At 50.1% G+C, this 21,825-nt stretch overlaps 2 protein-coding genes and 1 long non-coding RNA gene across 5 annotated transcripts in view; 1 reads left to right on the forward strand and 2 right to left on the reverse strand.

Annotated features, from left to right (window-relative positions):
* The window catches only part of HSF1 (heat shock transcription factor 1), an 89,007-nt gene extending 79,023 nt beyond the window's left edge, over window positions 1-9,984 (reverse strand). For both annotated transcript variants that reach the window (XM_090040893.1, XM_090040892.1), the window contains exon 1: window positions 9,600-9,984. In XM_090040893.1, coding sequence (XP_089897019.1) covers window positions 9,600-9,725 — 126 coding nt within the window. In that variant the 5' untranslated portion in view covers window positions 9,726-9,984. The remainder of the gene's footprint in view (window positions 1-9,599) is intronic.
* Window positions 532-3,342, reverse strand: LOC149869762 (uncharacterized). The gene is made up of 3 exons (XR_016441131.1): window positions 3,084-3,342; window positions 2,864-2,986; window positions 532-594 (listed from the first exon to the last, which is right to left on the reverse strand). It is a non-coding gene; the product is annotated as an uncharacterized LOC149869762 (long non-coding RNA).
* A 108-nt stretch (window positions 9,985-10,092) lies between the features above and the next one.
* BOP1 (BOP1 ribosomal biogenesis factor) overlaps window positions 10,093-21,825 on the forward strand; it is a 60,026-nt gene continuing 48,293 nt past the window's right edge. Inside the window, exons 1-2 of one of the 2 annotated variants that reach the window (XM_090040889.1) lie at window positions 10,093-10,315; window positions 13,996-14,193. In XM_090040889.1, the coding sequence (XP_089897015.1) occupies window positions 10,289-10,315; window positions 13,996-14,193 (225 nt within the window). In that variant the 5' untranslated portion in view covers window positions 10,093-10,288. The other variant, XM_090040890.1, reaches the window with a different exon arrangement.

Consider the following 21,825-nt stretch of genomic DNA (forward strand, 5'->3'; position numbering starts at 1 on the left):
TTAGTACTGTACTTGGCTGTAATGCTTTAGTTATTAGCCATGGCTACTCATGCAGACTAGTCTGTCTGATCACCTGAGTTATGACTGTAACTGCCACATGCTTCAAGACAGCACTGTAGTTTTTCTATGTGAACAAGTAATTTTTCCTATTCCCAATATACAAGAAAGGCCTTAGGCATGACAGAACAGTTTAGGAAGACACTGAATTTGTGCCAGGCTATTCTATTTAGAAAAAGTCATGGCAAGCCAGCCTTCAGGTGACATTTGTCATAAGCATGCTGTGATGGTGGAGACCGAGGGCTCCTTTTTTTCACTCCACAGGAGTGGCAGAGCTGTATCATTTGTATTAAAAAGTTGACAAATGTATTTCAGGTTAAACTGGGAAGGAAGCGTCAGAGAAACAAGTTAAAGTCAGAGAGGTTTCACCAGGGGGCACAGACAAACTCAAATACAAGTTTCAGTGGGACGTTCAGCTGAAGAGTCCGTCCATTTCAGAATGTAGTATTCATTTCTGCCATTGTACTTACCTGCATGTTCCTCTAGTGATATTTCTGATTTTAAATGCCTACATTTTCCTTGCTCTTGAAATGCTTCCTGCAGGTTAAGTGAAAAATGCAGACAATGGAAAGAAACCAAGAGGACACAGGAAATGCAATGCTGTCAAACATTCTTGGTAAAATTACTCTATTTACTTAAACTTAAGGTGATCCCGAATATACAAGCACTCCCAATAATATGTAGATTCTACATATGAAAAATAAATTTGCTATAATTTTTCAGGTATAGTGTAGTGATTGGTGGTTTGCCTTGAATCTGCCTCCCCTCCCTCCTCCCTGCTACAGCAAGGAAAATAAATCTGGGGGTGTCAAGATGGCCCCCTTGCCCTCTGCCCCCCAACTTCTTCCCCCTGCAGCCCCTTCCCCTACTGTCAGACCCTGCTCCCCCTGAGCACATGGAAGTGAGACGCAAGTCTGAAAACACTGACTTTGAAATAAACATGCCTGGAGGAATTTGCATATAGTCAAATTACTACAAGTGGCTTAGTTTATCCAGAATTTATGCATTTTATCTTTTTTGAAACTGCTTCAAGTTTTAGCACAGGTATTTCAAAAACACACTTTTAATCAGCACTTTTTGTACCTGCTCATATAAACTCCAAATTTTTCTTTTATCCCTCTCTCTTTTTTAATTTTGTGTCTTGGGCCAAATCAGTTCCATGGTCTATTGACTGAGCAGATCCAATCATTCAAGTCTGTGTGGCACTACCACCGGCAAGTATCCTACTTCCCACACTCTTCAGCCTGGGGCTTCAGATACTCCCAAATCCATGGCAGGCATCTTACGTGCAAACCCCAAGTTCAGATGCCCCCTAGTCTCACTTGCCCCTAGCCCAAAGGTCAAAGGAGCAAGCTAGAGGAAAAGCCCAAGAGCAATCACCACATCACATTTGTTGTGGAACTTGTGATGTAACAAGGGATATGGAGGCCTGTTTTCTTGGCCTTTGTTTTGCCATAAAAATTCTTAGGGTGGCACAAAGACAACGTCTGTTTCCATCCTAAATTACCACCCTGCCCTACTTTCTACCTCACTTCAGACTAACACAGTGCAACACCTCCACACATCTAGCTAGCCATCATGATCATATAGTTTGACTTCCTGTGTAAGAAGCAGCACAGAAATTCATCGATTCCTGCACCTGGACAATGTGCTTCAACTCAACCAACAGTTAACTTTCAGAAAGGCATTCAGAGTTGAAAACTTCAACCAAGAATCCACCACCATGTTGGTTAAGATGCTGCAACTGTTACCCTCACTATTAGTTCCGATACTTTAGTTCCCCACTTCAGTTTCTGATTAACATTTGTAATGATGGTAACAAAATATCTTGAGCTTATAAATAATGCAAAGTGCACACATTTGAAAACTTAAGGTAACTAATTTAATTATAAGCTTAAGTGTTGTGCTCAAGAAAGAGATTGTGCAAGGTGGTTTACCTTTATAATTTCCTACAATCAGGATTACCAAACTAGATCAGCACACCCCACACAACCATGAATCATGCTACTATCTACACACAGAGGTGATGAATAAGGAAACTTGAGATAAAAACATTGTATCAACCTCGTTAACTACTTTGCAACTATAAACTCCTACTCCTTCACATCCTAAATTTTCTGGCAGTTTTCAGAGTGTAAATTCTAACTCATACTGTAATCTCCTCTGCCCGTCTCCCTCTTCCAACAATATTTTAAGGAGCACATGGGAAAATTAAACAAAGTAAGAAGTGCATCCTCTGCAGGATTAGCATCACCTTTGAAAACAGGGTGGAAGATCATGGTTCCACCTATACCAGGGGCAGGCAATTATTTTGGGTGGAGGACTGCTTACCAAGTTTTGGCAAGCAATCAAGGGCCACATGACAGGTAGCCAGGGGCAGATAAATATTAATTTTCTAAATTTTTTAGGGGCCCCATGGGCTGGATAGAACAGCCTGGACGGTTGCATCTGGCCCGTAGCCCGCATTTTGCCCACCCCTTACCTATACTGAATAGCAATGGTCGAGTACCCGGGGTGGCTGCTGCATACAGGGGTAGCTGTAGTTTTTGGTTGCTGCTGCTGCTGGGACAAAGCCATTTTGTTGTCCCCCAATCCCATTGGCACCCAGGCAGTTACCCCTATTTCGCTGGCCTAATTATTCCACTGAGATGACCTGATGCTCATGGATATTCTCAGCAACAAGTCTACACCAGGACAGTAACAAGGATCTCAGCGCTGACTTGTTTAACGAGAATCCGGCCCAAAATTTGGCACACTATGCAGAAAGTATGTGCACTGCAGGCAAAATGATTGCCAATCAGGTTACCTCATGTACACACTGCTCCTCTTCACAAAAGCTGTGTCAGAGCCATTCTATTCGGACATGGAACTACATGAAAGTGGCATCTTTTTACTTGGGTCTGCTTCCTGCATCTCCTCCAGGTCAGTTCTTTCAAAAGAGAAGTGAATTCTAGCGTTAGAAGCATAGTTGCTGTTTGCTAGGTTAAAATTGTAGGGAAAATTAGCTTACATCTGTGGAAACTCACTTAAGGGTATGGGTTTGTAAAGGTGTAAACATCAGGAGGGCACATATGTCTGAGGATGGGGTCCGCCCTGCAAAACCTTTGATGCTAGCAGCAGGTGAAAAAGCCAGAAGGACTTTCCAACTCGAGGACGGATCTGCTGTGTGGAAAGTTGGCAAACCAAACATATGCTGAGAAAAGTTGATAGGGAAGTCACAGGAATGTTATTTTGCCATCCCCCAGTGGAATGTTATTTTGGAGATTTCTCAGAGTAGAAACATAGGACATTGTAGAAAGAGAGAAGAAAAAAAAAATGGAGTTAATTGGTGCCTTTTTTTCCTTCAACCCTCCATCCAAAATGGAGTTTCCTTCCATGCTTCCTCCAGATTTAATCCCATACCTGAACCACACAAGACCTGGTCTCCCCATTGCTGAAGATCCTTTTAAAAGGAGGGACATGGACAGGGTCACAGGATTAAAGGAGAGGGAATGTTGGAAGAAAAGTTTTTACTTACAATAGTTTGAGAAAACTGGATGAAGCAGTAGCAAGAAACATACGGAAATAGATGGCAAAACCCAAGGAAGTAAAGAAGGATAAAGGTGAACCAAGGAAGAGAAAAACACCAGAGGAATACACAACAGAGGAATGGGAAATGAGGTGAGGAAGGGAGAAAACAACTCAAACCATCATTCCCTAAATCTGTTAATTAAACTGAATTGACAGTAATGCAAACAAGCATAACACATATCGAACAGCACAAGGTGGCCTTATTCCCCAAAAAGGGCATAGAACAGCATTATTTTTCACTAGAGCCAGCAGGCTTGGTCCTCACTGTAACATATTTTCAAAGACTTGGTCTTCTTCAGACAAAGCTGTGCTAGGCCCCTCAGCCCAGTTCATCGTATGTGGGGTTGGGAAAGGACAACAGAGCATACCTTTGAGAACAACTGGTTGCATTGTTTCTGAGTTTCATTTTCAGCAGAAGAGTGCAAGTTCCTTAGGGCAGGATCCACACATACCTCCAAGACTTCACACAAGGCACACATACAGACGGTTTGCAACCACAGCGCAAAATGATTACTTTCAATGCTCTGTGTATGAGAAAGCACTGATACCAACAAACCTGAATCCAGAAAAACAGACTGACTGCATTTCTGGACTGACATCGGCTGAATCTAAACATGTGTCGTGCATAAGTTCACTGTATTCAAACCATGTACTCTTAATTTTGTATAGATATAATATACATATCCAGGGGGGCACATGCCCCCCATGCCTCCCCCAGAGGTGCACGCAGTGGCAGGGAGCCACCCCCCAGCCCGTAGACAAGCTGTCCGCAAGTCCACCCCTCTCCCAGCAGGGTCACATTCACTGCCCCAGTTGGGCAGCGCCTGCTCCTGCTCCAGCCCCACTCTTTCACTCACTGTGGGGGCCTCTGTTTGCCCCACACCTCTTCCCCCACAGACATACTGGCAGGGAGCTGCTCTCCAAGCGGCTGGGCGGCATATTGGCTATCAGATCAGCATCGAATGATATGGCTGGTTAATAATCAGCCACTGATATCGGCCAAAAGAATCTTTATCGGTGCATCTCTAATTTGAACTATATATCTGCATTTGAAGACTGTGCAAACTGACTCAAGTCACATAATAACCACTTTATATATACAGGCAGTCCTCAACTTATGTTTCGAGTTACGACATTTTGCTCTTAAAATGTTTATAACTGACACCCTGCTTCAACTTTATGACGTCAGTTTCAACTTTATAACACTTTTCTGATGCGACGCCATGCCAGTGAACAATTCTGCTGCATCACTCATCTCTCTGGAGAATGTCTGTCCAAACTTTCTTGGACGCTTTCTTTAGGAAAGCAGACAAAATTCCTGAAAAGACTCCAGCCAAGAACCCTTCAAAAAGTCCAACCAAGAGCCTTTTAAAAAGTCTAGCAAAGTCACCTCAAAGTCCTTCCAAAGCAATATAATTGCTATTTACAATATAAATACATTAATGTAGCTATATTACTCATCTCTAATTGATGGAGTACAAAATTCTGGCATATTTTTGGTGAAAATAGGGTATGGGGCCTTGGTTCAGGAACCAATCCCACATTTATAACATTGTTTCTTATAAGAAAATCAGTTCTGAGTTACAAAGTTTCAACTTAAGACCTGTTTTTCAGGAACCAGTTGTATCGTAGGAGAACTGCCTGTAGTTTCTTTCAACCCCAAAAAGCATATGAAGAGAGATTACTTCCTACAGCTATGAATGCTTCCACTTTTAGAGTGGAACACAGCAGCTACTTACAGCAAACAGTAATTATGCAACAGCTTAAGTCTGTAAATGAATAACTACTGTATCCTAAGTAAAACTCCACAATGAATTACATTTGGCTAGCAATGAGGGCAGGCAAAGTCTGCCCATGGGCCAGATTGGGTCCGCGGCAGACTCCATTTCCTAGTAGCCCCTGCCAGCTTCACTGGAGCCAGTTTCCATGGAGACCCCAGCAGCAGGGGCAGGGTTTGCTACTCCAGGGCTGGGATCTTGCAGTTTGCTGCTCCAGGGCTGGGATCCTGTGGTGGTGACATGGAACAGCTCCCCACCTGGACGCACACCCTGCCAGCACTGCTGGGACCAGTCTCTATGGAAACCCTGGCCTCACCTTGTCAGGGCCCTGCTGCTGCTGGGGTCTCCACAGAAACCGGCTGCGGCAACATGGGCAGGGGCAGCTGGGAAATGGAGTCCAGCTACCAGTCCAGATCTGCCATTTTGCCCATCCCTGCTCTAGAATGATGCAGACTGCTAGCGCAGTGAATAGTACAAGGTGGTATGGTTATTTCTTGCTAAATGGAACAAAATGCTTGTGCAAAAAACAGAGAAAAATGGTGGGAGAAGACAGTGAGAACAAAAACTAACTACTCACCACAAAGGCAGTACTGACCACCATCATTTTCTTATTGCTTGCACTTAGAACAAGATTTTAAAAGCTCTACTACTGACATAAAAGAACAGCAAGATTTCTAGAGCTCAAATATTATCAATACAGTGCTCTTGTGTAAAATTTAGCTTCCCTCAAGCACCCTCACAATGATCTTTCAAATACAAAGAAGCTCAAAGAAATGAAACCACTTGGCGCAGTAACCAAACCAAAATATCTGAGTGCCAGCAGGCAAGCAGTCTGGTTTACATTAGGACACAAGCTGCATCTCAGAAGTTGAGATGCTAAGAAGTCCATGTCTGTAAAGAGGCCTAAAATTCCCACTGTTTTGGTCCAGCTAACCTATAAAAGCAAAGTTAATGCCATATCTTATCTCCAAATACACCAATTATAGTCTTTCAGGTAATTGCTTCAGCCACCTTTACAGCATGACACACACATGTGGGAATGTAAACAATAAGAGCCAAATGTTAAATTTCCTTTTTTAATTTCCCCATAGAACAAGTGACTATTTTGTGCCAATTCTTGTGTGTAAAGGAGTAAAGCTATATGAACATGAAACAATCTATTAGCAATGAGATGCAAAAGTCTGCATCATCACGACAGTCAGATAGCAGGAGCTCTCTGCCAGTTCCTATCACAATGAAAATGGAGACTGTCCTGTTAAAGCACAAAAAAGTTATGATATGAGGGAAGCGTCACAGACCTGACTGGGGGGTCCTTCAGCGCCCCAAGTTTTCTAACTACCTGCTGTTAATCTCAAGGAACAGACTATGGTTTCCCCCAGGATGACGATGACTCCTCCCCACAAGCCTCAGCTCAACCTGGCCTCACAGCAGACTCTACAGCTGCTATAAGGAAATCTTTGCTAGCTCCAGAATAGCTCTCTTCAGGGTTGTACAAAATGTTTATGGAGAGGAGAAATCCAGAGAGGTTTGCTTGGAATATCACTTGCTTTGAGATCATACTCTACCACAGACAGACAACCAACCAAACAGCAGAAGTCTTCATTCTATAGCAGAAAAAAATTGGACAAGGAAAACTGGAAGACAGGTAGGCTTGTAGTTTATAAATGAGCTAAATTAGAGATATACATACAGCACAAGTTTTCAGGAGGTGGCATGACAAAGTGAACTCCAGTTCAGGAAATTTGTGCTATATATCAGCTCTTATGTAGTTAACCTGTAAGGTGCAAATCTACCCTGCCTTCTGCTTGACTTCACATGAACCTAGCTAACTACTGCTAAAGAAAAACTGACCACCTAGTTCAGAAAACAGCTGAAAAAATGTCTCCCCCTCCTTCCCAACTATAACACAGGCCTTCATGGGCCTCCCTGCTCATGGAGACTGGTCTTCCCATGGACTATGCCAACTCCTGCTACAGTACATGTACTATGCAATTAATTGGTCAACTGCAGGTTAAATGGAGATTGAACACACTTGCAAAGTAATTATCATGTCATAAAAATGATTAACTAAAGTTAGTGAACATAAGAACTGCCATCTACTGGGTCAGATCAGGGGTGGGCAAAATGGGGGATCCAGGCAGCAGCTGGGCTCCATTTCCTAGCAGGCCCCAGCAGCAGTGGTGCCGTAACAGTGTGGGGCCAGGGTTTTCATGGAGCAGCACTGGCAGGGTATGGGCTGGGCAGGGAGCTGCTCTGCAGCTGAGGCTGGGATTTTGCAGTAGTGATGGTGTGGTCCAGAACTGGGGCAGAACTGCCATCTGCTGTCTGCAACCCCCCCCCCGCATGGGGCATGTGGGCAGTGGATAGTAGCTCTGGACCATGTTGTCACAGCCACAAGATCCCAGCTCTGGAGCAGCTCTCTGCCCGGCTGCACGCCCTGCCAGCACTGCTGGGGTTGGTCTCTATGGAGACCCTGGCCCTGCGCTGTCACAGCACTGCCCCTGCTGGGGTCTCCATGGAAACTAGCCACAGATACACAGGAAATGGGGTCCATCACAGGTCCACCCCTACCTCTGCCTTAGATCCACCTTGCCCAGTCTCCTGTGTGGCACAGTGTCAGAGAGCAGAGGCTGGAAGGGAGAGTGAACTGGGCTGACCATGGACATCCCCCTGTTCCTCTCTCCTTTGCAGCCTCTAGCATGTAGGGTCCAGGCATGTCTGATGCAGAGCCCGTGCTACTGATGCCCTTTTCCTCCAAGAATGTGTCCAATCCCTTGTGCATCTGGTTAAACTGTCAGCCAGCCTTTATTGACATCCTGTGCAAAAAAACCCTGTTGTTAGTTTTAAATAGACTACCTGCTAGGTTTATTTCACGATCCCTCATTCTTGTATGGTGAGTGTCAATAATAAAACCTTATTGACTTGCCCTTTGCCATTTTGTCTTGGGTAAACCCTTATCACATCCTTCCCGCAAGGATCTCTTTTCTAAACTGCATAGGCCTAGACTAGGCCCCTGTTACAAGTCATGTATATGTAACAATTTACAGGTAAACTGTACAATAAATTAAGACCAGCAACACATACAAGTAATTATCACACCATTAACTGGTAAATCACACAATACAGTTACACTGGCCACACGTGCGAAGTAAGGCCAGCCACAAGTGCAAAATAATCATCATACTATTAAACGGTGAATTAGGCGATAAATTTAGATCAGCCACACACGCAAAATCACCATCACGCTATTAACTACTGAACTGCACACTAAGTTTAGACTAGCCACACAAGCCAAGTAAGATTGGCCACAAGTGCAAGGTAAAATCACTACTGTTAACTGGTGAACTGCACGATAAATTTACACTGGCCACAATTACAAAGTAATCAGCACACAATTAACTGGTGAATCACACGATATGTTTAGACCTGCCACATATGCAAAATAAACTTCACTTCATTAAATGGAGAATTGGTCAATAAATTTCAAAGAGCCACATGTGAAAAATAATCTAACTTAACTGCTGAATCGTGTGATAAATTTAGACTGGCTACATGTGCAAAATAATCACACCATAAACTAGCAAATCTTGCAATAAATTTACGCTGGCCAGAAATGCCATTAAATGGTGAATCGCACAATATGTTTAGACTAGCCAGAGGTGCAAAATAATCATCACACTTAACTAGTGACTTGTGCAATAAATTTGCACGAGCCACACATGTAAAGTAATCACCACACCATTAACTGGCAAATCGCACAGTACATTTAGACAGGCCACGGATGGAAAGTAAGACCGGCTATGTATGCAACGCAATCATTGCCCTGTTCACTAGTGAACTATGCAATCAACTTGCACTGGCCACACGTGCAAAGTAATCATTGGACTCCTAATGGGTGAATCAGGTGATACATTTAGACCAGCCGCACACGCAAAGTAATCATCTCACCATTAACTAGCGAAGTGTGCAGTACGGTTTTGAGGGGCCACGGGTGCAAAGTAGTGATTGCAGGATAGAAATAGCTGTCCAGGTACAAAAAAAGAAAAAAAGCCAGCCCACTACAATGCGAGCGCTTGGCAACATGCAACACCCCTCAAGCGGGTTTGTAGCCCGCTGTGATGGACCCTGGATGCCCCAAACCCCCCCGAGCACCTTCAGGGGAAGGCGAGCCCCCCCCCGGGGGCAGCCACTCACCGGACTCCAGCAGATGAGCGAGTCGGTGTCGGGGTCCTCCACCAACGTCCACAGCTTGGTGAGGAACGCGGGCACGTTGCTGCCGCCGGGGCCCGCGCCTACCGCGGCCGCCCCGCCGCCCTCCATCCCCTCAGGGGAGGCGGCGCCACTGGGCCCCGCCACAGGCCCCACGGGAGAGCGGGCTCGCCGGGCCGGGGAGAACCGCCACAGGCCGCGGGGCCCGCGAGCCGAGCCGCAGGCGGGGGGGCGTTGCTGCAAGCGGGGGTTAGTGCCGCCGGCCGCCGCCGCGGGGCCCGACCACTGCCTGCGCACCGAAGCCGCCGGAGCCCAGCATGGCCGCCGCCATCTTGGGACGCCTCCTAGCCAAGCCCCCCTCGCGAGGCGGCCAGGCGCATGCGCGGCCGCCTGAGAGCAGGCCGGGCGCATGCGCGGCCGCCTCCCGAGCTGGCCGGGCGCATGCGCGGCCCCTCTGCTTCATTCTCTCCTCAGCGCCTGGTTGACAAGAATCGCTTCCCACCCGCGGCCAAACCTGGGAGTCTGCGCATGCGCTGCCGCGGCGCGACGCAAGCGCGCGTCCTCCTCAGGCGTAGGGAGGAAGGCGGAAAAAACCAAAACAAAACAAAAACAAATAACAAACCAAAAAACCCCGCTGAGGGTCCGCGCATGCGCCTGAAACCATCTCCCGCCCTATGACCTTTCACCCAGGCACAGTGCTGGTGGGTGCCGCGTGATTTTTTTATTTGAATGGGCGGGAAAGTATCCGTCGAGAGGTTGTGGGGCTAGGGATAGAAACAAACAAAAAAGGCAGTTCGTCTCTGGTGACTGGCGTAAAGGGGGAGGAGTGGGGCGTCTTGACCTCTGACCCCTGCACGTGGTGCGAGGCGGTGCTGCCGGCGGTGCACGCGGAGCGACGGCCGGAAGGAGCCATGGAGGAGGTGGGAACGCGGGCCGGGACACTCGTGGGGGTTGGGGGTGGGAAAGGGGGCCGCAAATGACCCCCGCCCTGCTCTGACTACAGCTCCGCATTCTGCTCCCTGCCTTACGCATCCTGTGCGGGCTGCCGCTCTGCTTTCCGCTTCCTGCTGTGCTCCCCCCGTAGTCTGCTGCTCAGTTTTTCGCCCCCTCTCCTGTCTGTCTGTCTGATCTGCCACCCCGCTTTCAGCTCCCTGCCTTGGGCACCTTGTGTGGTCTTCTTCTCTGCTTTCTGCTGTGCTTTTCCCCCGCCCCTCCAGTCTGCCGCTCCGCTTTCTGCTTCCTGGCTGTCTGATCTGCTGCTCTGCCTTCAGCTCCCAGGCTGGTGCTTCCTGTATGGTCTGCCACTCTGCTTTCTGCTCCCTGTCCAATTTGCCGGTTTGCTTTCTGGTCCCCACCATGTGCGGCCTGCCTGATCTGCCATTCTGCTTTCTTTTCTCATCTCCCCTCCTCTGCTTTCTGCCCCTGGCTTGTGTGCCCTGCTGCTCTGCTTTCTGTCCCCTGCCCAGTGTGTCCCTGTGCTGCCTGTCCCTTCCCAGAGGCAGAAAAGGATCTTGGAGGAGTCATTGACTCCAAGATGAGCGTGGGCCGGTGGTGTGGGGATGCAGTCAGGAAGGCCAACCATACCTTGTCATGCATCCACAGATGCATCTCAAGCGGGTCCAGGGAGGTGATCCTCCCCCTCTGTGCGGCACTGGTCAGGCCGCAGCTGGAGTCCTGTGTCCAGTTCTGGGCGCCGCACTTCAGGAGGGATGTGGACAGCATGGAGGGGGTCCAGAGGAGGCCACTCGCATGATCAGGGGTCAGCAGGGCAGGCCCTACGAGGAGAGGCGACGGGACCTGAACCTGTTCAGCCTCCACAAGAGAAGGCTGAGGGGGATCTGGTGGCCGTTTACAAACTAGTCAGGGGGGAATCAGCAGGCATTGGGGAAGTCCTTGTTCCCCCCAGGGGTGACCAGGAATAACGGTCACAAGCTGGCGGAGGATAGATTTAGGCTAGATATCAGGAGGCGCGACTTCACGGTCAGGGCAGCTAGGATTTGGAACCAACTTCCAAGAGAAGTGGTGCTGGCTCCTACCTTGGGGGTGTTTAAGAGGAGGTTAGATGTACACCTTACTGATTTCATAGACATCAGGGCTGGAAGGGACCTGGGGAGATCATCCAGTCCAGCCCCCTGCCCAAGGGGCAGGAAGTCAGCTGGGGTCATAGGATCCCAGCAAGATAAGCATCCAATTTACTCTTGAAGGTGTTCAATGTAGGGGCTTGAACCACCTCCGCTGGCAGACTGTTCCAGACCTTGGGGGCTCGGACAGGAAAGAAATTCTTCTTTATGTCCAGCCTGAAACGGTCTTGCAGGAGTTTGTGACCGTTTGACCTCATCATCCCTTGGGGCGCTCTGGTGAACAAATGTTCCCCCAGATCCTGGTGGTCACCCCTGAGAAACTTATAGGTGGCCATCAGATCACCCCTGAGCCTGCGCTTTTCCAGGCTAAAGAATCCCATGGCTCTCAGCCTGTCATCGTAAGATCTGTTTTCCTGACCTCTGATCATGCGCGTGGCTCTCCTCTGGACTCTCTCAAGCTTCTCCACATCCTTTTTGAATTGTGGAGCCCAAAACTGGACGCAGTACTCCAGCTGCGGCCTCCCCAAGGCCGAGTACAAGGGGAGAATGACGTCCCGGGATTTGCTCGAGAAGCATCTATGGATGCAAGCCAGCGTTCTGGTAGCTTTACTAGCCGCAGCATTGCATTGGAGGCTCATGTTCATCTTGTGGTCAATGCTGACCCCCAAGTCTCTCTTTTCTGTAGTGCTATCCAACGTAGCACTGCCGAGCCTATAAGGATGCTGCAGGTTTTTCCTCCCACGGTGGAGAACCTTGCATTTTTTGAACTAGATGATGTACTCACGTCCCTTCTGACCCTAGAAACTATGAAACTATGACTGGCCACCTCTTCCTTAAATGGCGAGTGCGTGTAACGAGTATTCACACAGGGAATTCGGTGCCACCTGGTCAGGTCTGTCCCTGCTGGAGCTTCTGCGCCTCTTCCTGTCCCAGGGGTGAGAGTGCCTACGGCCCCGACGTGGCAGAAAGTAGGGCGGTGTGGCACCTTGGAGACTAACTGGTTCAGAGAGGCATGAGCCTCAAACTCTTACGTAGTAGGTTGTTGCTTACGAAAACTCGTGCCTCTCTGAGGTCTCTCGGGTACCCCCCAGCCCTACCTGCTGCCTGACTCCAGACTAACACAGCTACCCCACTCTGAGCCATAGCAGAGCGGGGTACAGGCAGAGGTTATCTGAGCTATAACTGGAGGATCGACAAAATAAGATAAAAATTTGGGATTAAAACCTTTACTGTCTGTTCACAGCTCCCATGAAAAATTCCATTTCAAAGGAGGGATGCAATGCGTGCAATGTAATGAGCTCTGAAAAATCAGTGAGGCTGATTTTTCACCACAGAAGGTGTGTAGCATTGAACGGTAGCCCGTGTGTGCTGATGCCACTGTGCAGAGGGTGTGCGCTGCCTACCTGGCTCAGTAATACCTGAAGTATTAGATGCAAATCAAGGCTGCACAGGAAACCAGCCCTGATGGTTCTGGTCTCATCAAGACCAGCCAGCAGTTCTAATATCCCCAAACCCTGCGCTACTTGGACTTTCTCCTGCACCCCAGTTTCACCCTTGCATACTTGGCAGCAGGTCCCCTGGGGTTCAGTATAAGCAAGGAAATCGGTTGTGATGATAAGGAAAAACTTGTTTACCATCTGAGTCCCCAAAGACTGGAATAGACTCCCTGCAGAAGTGGTGCAAACACCTGCTCTGGACATTTAAGAAACACACGGATGCTTATCTTCCTGGGATCATTTGACCCCAGCTGACTTCCTGCCCCTGGGGCAGGGAGATGGACCCAATGATTTTGTAAGGTCCCTTCATTCTCTAATGTCTATGAAATCTATTAAATGTGTTTAAGGGCTGCTCTGGTTATTCCATGCTCCAGCTCAGTGTTCAGAGTGCCCCACCATCCTGCTGGTACAGCCAGTCCATACAGTGATGGAACTGGTGAGAGGATGGGCTCATAGACCATGATGGGCCACGAGCAAAGCTGCAGAATGTGCAGGAGAAGGGAATCTTTGGGGGCAAAGGTTTGTAAGAAGCAGTAAGTAGGAGGGCTAGGCCCAATCATAGGGATTATTCTACCTCTGTTCAGCAAATAGGCAGCAGTGGGCAGGTTTCTGTTGGAACTGACCCTGGCCAGACAAAGCTGATGCAGGTGTAACTGTTCCCCTGCTAGAGGGTATGGCTGGCATAGCTGTGCTGATGCAGTGGGGCCTTAGACTGAAGCGAGCTGCACAGATACTGTCTCTTCAACATACAACTTGAACTGCCGTTGGTAGACCTGTGCTGTGATGCTTCCTGTGTCCTTTCAGCTGCCCCTTCCCAGTGCTGCAGCAGCAGAGCAGCAAGACCGGGAAAGTGATGACATGACAGACAGTGAGGAGAGTGTTTACTCTGGGCTGGAGGATTCTGGCAGTGACAGCAGCACAGAGGAGGAGGAGGAAGAAGATGCCAGTGACCAGTTTGTTGAAAAGAAAGTGAAAGATGCTTTGCACTTGGAAAAGACGCGGGTAAGTACGAAGTTTCAGACCCCACAGCATAATGCTGGTGCTGGGTAGCGGTGTCCTGGTTCCTGCCACAAAATGTGACTTCTCCTGAAAAAAGGAGTCCAAGGCTAGAAAATTAACAGTCTTCCCACCCTTCCCTAAAAGCAGTTTATAGCCCAAGATGTCAAAGTGCCTGCCAGTTTGGGTGGTTCCTTGGTCCTTTAGGGTCGGAAGCTTCGCAGTGTTGAGGAGGGAGAAGTCAGTGTGGTTTGTGTGTCTAAACTATGAGGCACAGCTCATGCAGGCAGATTGTGCTGTTGGGGATGTGCCTAATTTATGGCATTTGCTGCATGTTTAATTATACACAGGTGCTTCAGTCAGGTTCAGAAAGCAGTAAGATCGAACTGCAGTTCTGACACGAGGGCTCTAGATGTGCAGCTCCTGCAATATAAAGCCATGGGAAGCTGTGGTGAGGTTTATGTGTTAATAGCAGAAGGGCCTGTAGCTCAGTTTTCATTTCCAGAGTGATGCTCCCCCGGCCCTGAAACACCCCAGGTGCATCACCTTGCACTTGTCCGTGTTGTCCTATTCACATCCACCCACCCTTGTAACCTGTCTAGGTCTGATTGTAGCCTGTTGCATCCTTCCAGTGTGCCCACATTCCCCCACATCTTAGTGTCATCAGCAAATTTGAACAGGGTGCTTTTTACCCCCTCTTCCAAATCGCTGATGAAGATGTTGAACAGTGTGGGCCCAAGGACCGAGCCCTGGGGGACCCCAATGCCCACATCCCTCTAGGTTGAGAAGGACCCATCCACCACCACCCCCTGGGTGCAGCCCTCCAGCCAGTTGGCGACCCATTTGACTGTGTCGGTGTCTACACCACAGCCCCCCAGTTTCTTAATGAGAACGGGATGAGAGAGAGTGTCAAAAGCCTTCTGGAAGTCCAGGAAGACTATATCCACTGCTACCCCTGCCTCTAATGATCTGGTGATCTGATCGTAGAAGGCCACCAGGTTGGTCTGATAGGACCTGCCACTGATGAACCCATGTTGGTTGCCCCTAAGCATGCAGTCCCCTGCTGGCCCCTCCTGGATGTGTGCCAGCATAATTTTCTCGAAGAGCTTGCCTAGGATCAAGGTAAGACTAACCGGCCTATAGTTTCCTGGGTCCTCCTTCCTGCCTTTTTTGAAGATGGGGACCACGTTGGCCCTCTTCCAGTCCTCCGGTACCTCACCAGAGCACCACGAGTGGGAGGATGATTGGCCGGGCTGCAATACTGCAGAGAAGGACCTGGGGGTTTGTAGTAGATCCCAGGGTGCTTTTGTTGCAAAAAAATGGCAATATTATACTGGGCTGTATTAACAGGACTGTCAGTGGATGTCAAAGGGAGCGATCCTTCTTCTCTGTTTAGAGCTGGTGTGGCCTTATCTAGAGTTCTGGGTGGGTCCAGTTTTGGTCCCACACTGCAAGCAGGGTGTAGGCAGATTGGAAAAAAATTACATAGTGATGAAAATGAAGCCTGGGAAGCAAGGCTTATGAGGAAAGGCTGATAGGTCTGGGGGTGTTTAGTCTGGAAAAGAGAAGACTGAAGGGTGGTTATATAGAGGATGGTGATGGACTCTTGTCTGTGGCCACAGGGACCAATGTTATCAAACTGCAGCAAGGGGGTTTGGGTTGGCTATTTGGAAATATTTTGGGAGGTTCAGCTTTGTAACAGGCACACGGAAGCTGTGCAATCTCCATTCTTGGACATGTTTAAGCATGGGTTAAACAAGGGCTCGTCTGTAATGGTTTAGACTCAGGCTGCTCCTGCCTTGAGCAGGAGGTTGGATTGGTGAGATCTCCTGAGGATCCTGTGCCCGGCTGATCTGGGATTCTCTGGCTCTATGAGCTGAAAGTAACCTCAGTAATGTACTGAGGCTTGCTAGTAACCTTTATAAGCCAAGTTATGTCCATCCGAAACCAAGTCTGGCTTCCTGCTGGATTCACCTGTTATTGCACTCCAACTACACATGCAATTACATGCATGAGCTGGTGTTGTCTACACTGTGGGGTTATCTTGTCTCAGCTTGAGCTACATTAAGCACCAGGTGAAGCCTTTTGCATTGCAATCCATTTGTGCTGCCTTGGTTTGCGCAGCTGGCATAAGAGAATGGGTGTGAGCGAGGAGGCTGGGGTAAAGCTGAAGGGACGTGGTTTTGAATAGCAATCTCCTCCTACCAGCCATGCTCTCAGTTGCCTGGCCCCTCTCTAGCCGTGGTCTTGGTTTGGGGCAGAAATAAGTTGATGGTGGCACAACAGCAGCTGATGAAGAGTTGGAGCCAGTTCCCTTCTGCACCCTGCTGTGCACCTTGCCCCTGTGCTTGCCTGCCCGTTATCTGTTCTGTGAGAATGGGAGGGCCTGTGGGGTGGAGCTCCTGGCACACAGGACGCTCCTGTGTTGCAGGTGGGCTTGTGCACAGGGCTTTCTGATTGATAGGCTGCCGTCCTGAGCAGACGGTGCGAGTCACCTTAATGGATTTTTCACCATCAGGGGAGAGGGAGTGAAGGGGCTGTCACATAGGGAAAACCCATCAGCTGTGTTAGACTCGGCCAGGAATCCCTTCGCCTTTTGATTCTGCACACAGAAACATTTCTGACCACGCTGGCAGTCGGGTTGCTGCTGCTGGGCTCCTCCTTCGTCTTGTATTGGATTGACACTAGCATATGCAAACCATGAGTGGTCTTACATTCACACAGCAGCACGATATTGTTTCATCTCCTGGCTGGACTCCACAAGGAGTAGGAGCTGCAGACATGGCAGTGTGTCTGCTGCCTGTGGTCTCACCATAGTGTCCTCTGTGGATGACATACCATTTGCTTATATGTTGAGAGCTGGTCTCCATTAGTATCTGTAAAATCACCAGTAGCGGTGGAGTCCCACAGACTGTAAGGAGGATAGGAGGAAGAGGTCAGTCTGGACAGGGCCCAGAGCTTACCTAGTTTGGAAGCTCTCGGCATCAAAGGGCAGGGAGGCTTCTCCTTGATGCAGTTGAATCAGAGCCACAGACCTGAAGCAAGAAGAACTGAAACCTGTTGTGATGGTGATACACAAAGCAGCCCAAAAATCTCCATGCAGAAACCAGCCAAAGTGAGAAAGGAGGGTTGCATCTGCTTAAGAACACAAGAGCTGCCTGGACTGGGTCAGACCCCAGGTCCATCTTGTCCAGTCCTGGGTGTCAAACAGGGGCAGAGAGCAAAGGCTTCAGGGAGAGTGACCAGGGCTGAGCAGGGTTTTCCCCTGTTCCTCTCTCCCTGGAGCCTCCAGCACTGGGGTCCATGCAGGGCTGATGCAGAGGCCGTGCCACTCGCTCCCTGCCCCAGAGCCACCGATGTCCCTTTCCTGCACGCACATGTCCAAGCCCTGGTGAATCTGGCTGAGCTCTCAGCTCCCACCACCTCTACGTTGGGGAAACAGAGCTTCCTGGTATTAGTATTAAACTGCCAGCCTGCTTGGTCCATGCATGACCCCTTGTCCTTGTCTGGTGAGAAACAGTCAGTAATAATTCCCTAGGGGCTTTCTCTTTGCCGCTTCGGGCATTGTAAGCCCTTCTCCTGCTCCCCCTCCAGCATCTCTTTGCTAAGATGACCAGGCCTGGCCTCATTAGTCTCCTCCTGGGGAAGCCCCTCTGTGCCACTCAGTATCCCTCTTGTCCTTTTCTGTACCTTTTTCCGTTCTTCTACCTCATTTTGGAGGCAGGAATGAAGGTGTAGATGCCACATCAGTTTATAAAGGGACATCATGACACTTTCCATTCTGTTTACAGTTCCCTTCATTATCCTTACTTTGCATTTGCCTCTTTGACGGCCTCCACTGCAAAGCTGTAGGAGAGCAGCACCCTGGGATTTAGTGTCTTGCAGCGGTCCCGAATGCTTGCATTTGTTGAGGGGCTTCTCCCATGTGACTCCATGCAAGGCAGGGCTGAGCAAGCCAGAGCTTCAGGAGGGAGTTGTGGATGCCCAGGAGTGACAGCTGCCTGTTAGGAAGGGTGGTGCATGCGTAGAGGCCCAGAGTGAGAAGTCCTGCATTAGCCTGTGACTTGCGTGTATAAGTCATGGCCTTTATGGAAAACAATCCCAGGTTGTCTCCTTGGGGATCTTGCTCTGAAACAGTGACCTTGCAGTGCTCCATCAACCTGCCTTGGAGACTGTTGAGGGCTCATTTCACCTCGGGAGAGCTTTACTGCTCTGCCCGGCCCCTCAGATCTGTAGCTCACTCTGCCAGGCTGCCCCAGAAGGGATAATTTCAGTCTCGTGAGAGAGAGACCTTGCCTGAGAATCTCCAGAGGGTTGGTTCTTCTCCAGAGGGACTGATGATAGGGGATGGGGGACGTGGGACAGCCTGAGCCCTGGGGGAGCAGATGGCTAGACACAGGAAGGATCTTTGTAGTTGGGGGGGCTGCCTAGGAGGGAGCTCTCCCAATAGACCCTAGCATTAAAACGCTGGAGCCAACCAGCCTGTGAGCGCATGAATGCTCTGCAACCCCACACCAGCTTCCTTGTGGCGATGCGGGGGTCCATGCACAGCTGGAGGTCCGGCTCCCCTGCAGCCCAGGCACCAGGCTCCCCCCCCACCCCCCCGGTCTGGCCTCCATGCAGCAGTCCCTCCAGTAATGGTTGCACGCATTGCTGTCAAGGGGCTGGTGCCGAGCAGAGCTGTGCTGTCCGGCCGCTCTCTGGGTCCTGAAGACAGATGGCCCCTGCTCCCGCCACTTGCCTGTCAGCAGATTTGGGAGCCCCTGCTCTTCCTGCCTCCTTTGCTGGCAGGGCTGTGTAAATATTAGGCCCTCGCTGTCAGACGAGATTTCCTGCTAATGACTTCAAGCGTTTGACAGGCAGCACTTTCTTCCTTGGCGGCCTCCCCGCGGCACGGAGCAGCCCGAGTCCCCTGGCTGGGGGGAGGCCGGCGGCCTGCAGGTGAGAGCCACGCTGAGTTGTTTATTGGCTGCTTGTATAATCCCGGAAGCCCCTTCGGCATCACTGCTCTCCCTGGGGCCCCTTGAAAGAGTCACTGCAGCCACAGACAGAGCCAAGCCGGCCGGGGGCGGGGAGGAAGCCGGACCCTGTCGGTGCAAAAGCTGGTGTGGTGAATGGACTTAACCCTTGCCTCCCTGCTCCCACACACCTTACGCCTTTCATAAGCTGCCATGTTATCAAACTCATTTGCGCGTCAGGGTTTAAACCAAGTGTGCCCTGGTTGCCAAGAAGGGTAACGGCATCCTGGGCTGCATGGGTAGGAGCGCTGCCAGCAGATCAAGGGCAGCGATTCTTCCCTCTATTCAGCACTGGGGAAGGCCACATCTGGAGTCCTGTGTCCAGCTGTGGACCCCCGCTACAGAAAGGATGTGGACACATTGGAGAGAGTCCTGCTGAGGGCAGTGAAAATGGTTGGGGGCTAGGGGACAGGACTGGTGTTGAGAGGTTGAGGGAACTGGGCTGATTTAGTCTGGAGAAGAGAGACTGAGGGGGGATTTAATAGCAGCCTTCAAGGTGATTGCAAAGAAGATGGAGCTGGGCTGTTCTCAGTGGGGGCAGATGACAGGACAAGGAGCAATGGGCTCAAGCTGCAGCAAGGGAAGTGGAGGGTGGATAATAGGAAAAACTTTCTCAGAAGGAGGGTGGTGAAGCACTGGAACAGGGTCCCCAGAGTGGTGGTGAAGTCTCCACCCTGGGTGGTGTTTAAGCCCTGGCTAGACAAAGCCTTGGCTGGGATGAGGTAGTTGGGGCTGGTCCTGCTTGGAGCAGGGGTTGGACTAGGTGTGACCTCCTGAGCTCCCTTCCAGCCTTCATTGTCTGTGATTCATGTTGTCTTCTTGTATGTTCTGGGTCAGACCTTGGGTCCATCTAGCCCAGTCTCCTCTGCAGCATGCTCACATTTGTCTTGCATTCGAAAAGTCCCTGGTTCAGCACCAGGCGGAAACAGGCTTGGGTCTCACTGTGGCAGAGCAGGGGCCAAGGGGAAGGACATGCCCCAAATCTTCTGCCCCCTGCTCTTCTCCCCCTCCAGCTTCTGGCATTTGGGGGCTGAGGGACTTGTGATTCAGAGGCTGCCTCCTCCTCCACTGTGCTCAGCACTTGCCCAGGGACCTTTCCCCCAGGATCTGGTCCCTGTATATGATCTGAGCCTGCTGTTGCACAGAGGAGGAAGGAGTATCTCCATGGCCCTAAGTCCCCTTCCCATTGTGCTCCATGAGAAGTGCATCACTAGCCCTCTCAAGACCTGCTCATACTCCACCTTTTTAGGAAATAATGCTGTCTCAGGACCTGCCTGATCTGGTGCTCTGCTCTCTGCTCCCTGCTCTGTGCTCCCTCCCAAGGAGCTGTCTTTTCCTTGTCAGAGGACCCTATCTTTCCTGTCCCTGAAGCTAATCCCGTGTCGAGACAGTCTTGACCAAGTGCTGTTGTTGGAGTTCGAAGGCAGCATGCTGACATAGGGACTTGGACTTTAAAGCCTGGTGTGCCTGGGAGACCCTGTCCAGCTGGATGGGGAAAAAGGCAGCTGTAGTTTAGGGTAAATGCTGCCGACCAGTCTCTCTGCTGCAGCCCAAGGCATTGTCAATCCTTTGATGCAAGGATGGTCTCTACCACATCTCACTGATGGGTCTTGAGGTGATTTAAGACTACTGTCCTTGAGCTACAAATGGGTCTGCAGAAGCTGCAGGTCTTTCTGCGTGGGGGAGTTGGCTGCAGGCTGAGATCCTCTCCCTTTCCTTCCTCCGCTCGCTCTTCTCTCCTTTGAGGGCAAGACACTTTATCCCAAAACAGGCTTTGTTGTGGTTGTGGCTCCACTAGAGTCAATCGACAGCCAGCTCCTCCTGGCTTTTGCTGTCAGCATCCGTTGTCCTGAGGTCTGCGTTCCTGCATCCTTGTAGCATTTCCTCTGGCCCCTGCGAGGTCCAGGCTGTTACTCAGCTGGGAGCAGAGCGCTTGTTCTGGGGGTCGAGAGTCAGGCGTCCGCACGCAGAGTCCGGCCCAGTGAGGTCGGTGCTTGAGGATCACCAACTCCATACTGGTAACGTTGGATGCTGGCGTTTGTGCAGCGATCTTCCCATGGGAGGTGGAGGATTTTCCAGGGGCATCGCTGGGGTACCTCTCCAGACTCTAGAGATGACAACGGTAGGTTACCCATGGTTCACCTCTGTTTCACATCTCAGAGTCTCTCTGGAGATGGTGATGAATAAAGACAGGCTGAAGCACTTTCCCAAAGGAAAGTGGGTGCGCTGGATCCTGTGCTGGATCTCCTTACCGGTGGTCGCTCTGAGAGAGGTGGCTGCTGGGTATGGGGAAGCGCTCTTCTGCAGCACTGTGTGAACGTCCACTTGTTCTTGGTGTCCAGGATCTCTTGTCGTTTCCTCCAAGAAATATTCATACCAAAAGTCACTGATGCTGGGGGCAGTGCTCCCTACCCCACCCTGGTCTCTCTGGGTCTCCTCTGCTCATCTTCTCTGTGTTTTGCATGGCCCTTTGGTTCGATCGTAGCTACTTTGCCATTCTCGGATAGGACAGTGCAGGCAGAGTTTCCCTGGAAAAGTCCTGTTTCTGGAGCGCAGCCGTGGGCTTGAAGGGAGCGGAGCTGGCAGTCCCGCAGAAGGGAAAGGACCTGCCTCGCTCATG

The sequence above is a fragment of the Crocodylus siamensis genome, chromosome 3, assembly GCF_052110815.1.
Source record: "Crocodylus siamensis isolate JL-2025a chromosome 3, ASM5211081v1, whole genome shotgun sequence".
NCBI lineage: Eukaryota > Metazoa > Chordata > Crocodylia > Crocodylidae > Crocodylus > Crocodylus siamensis.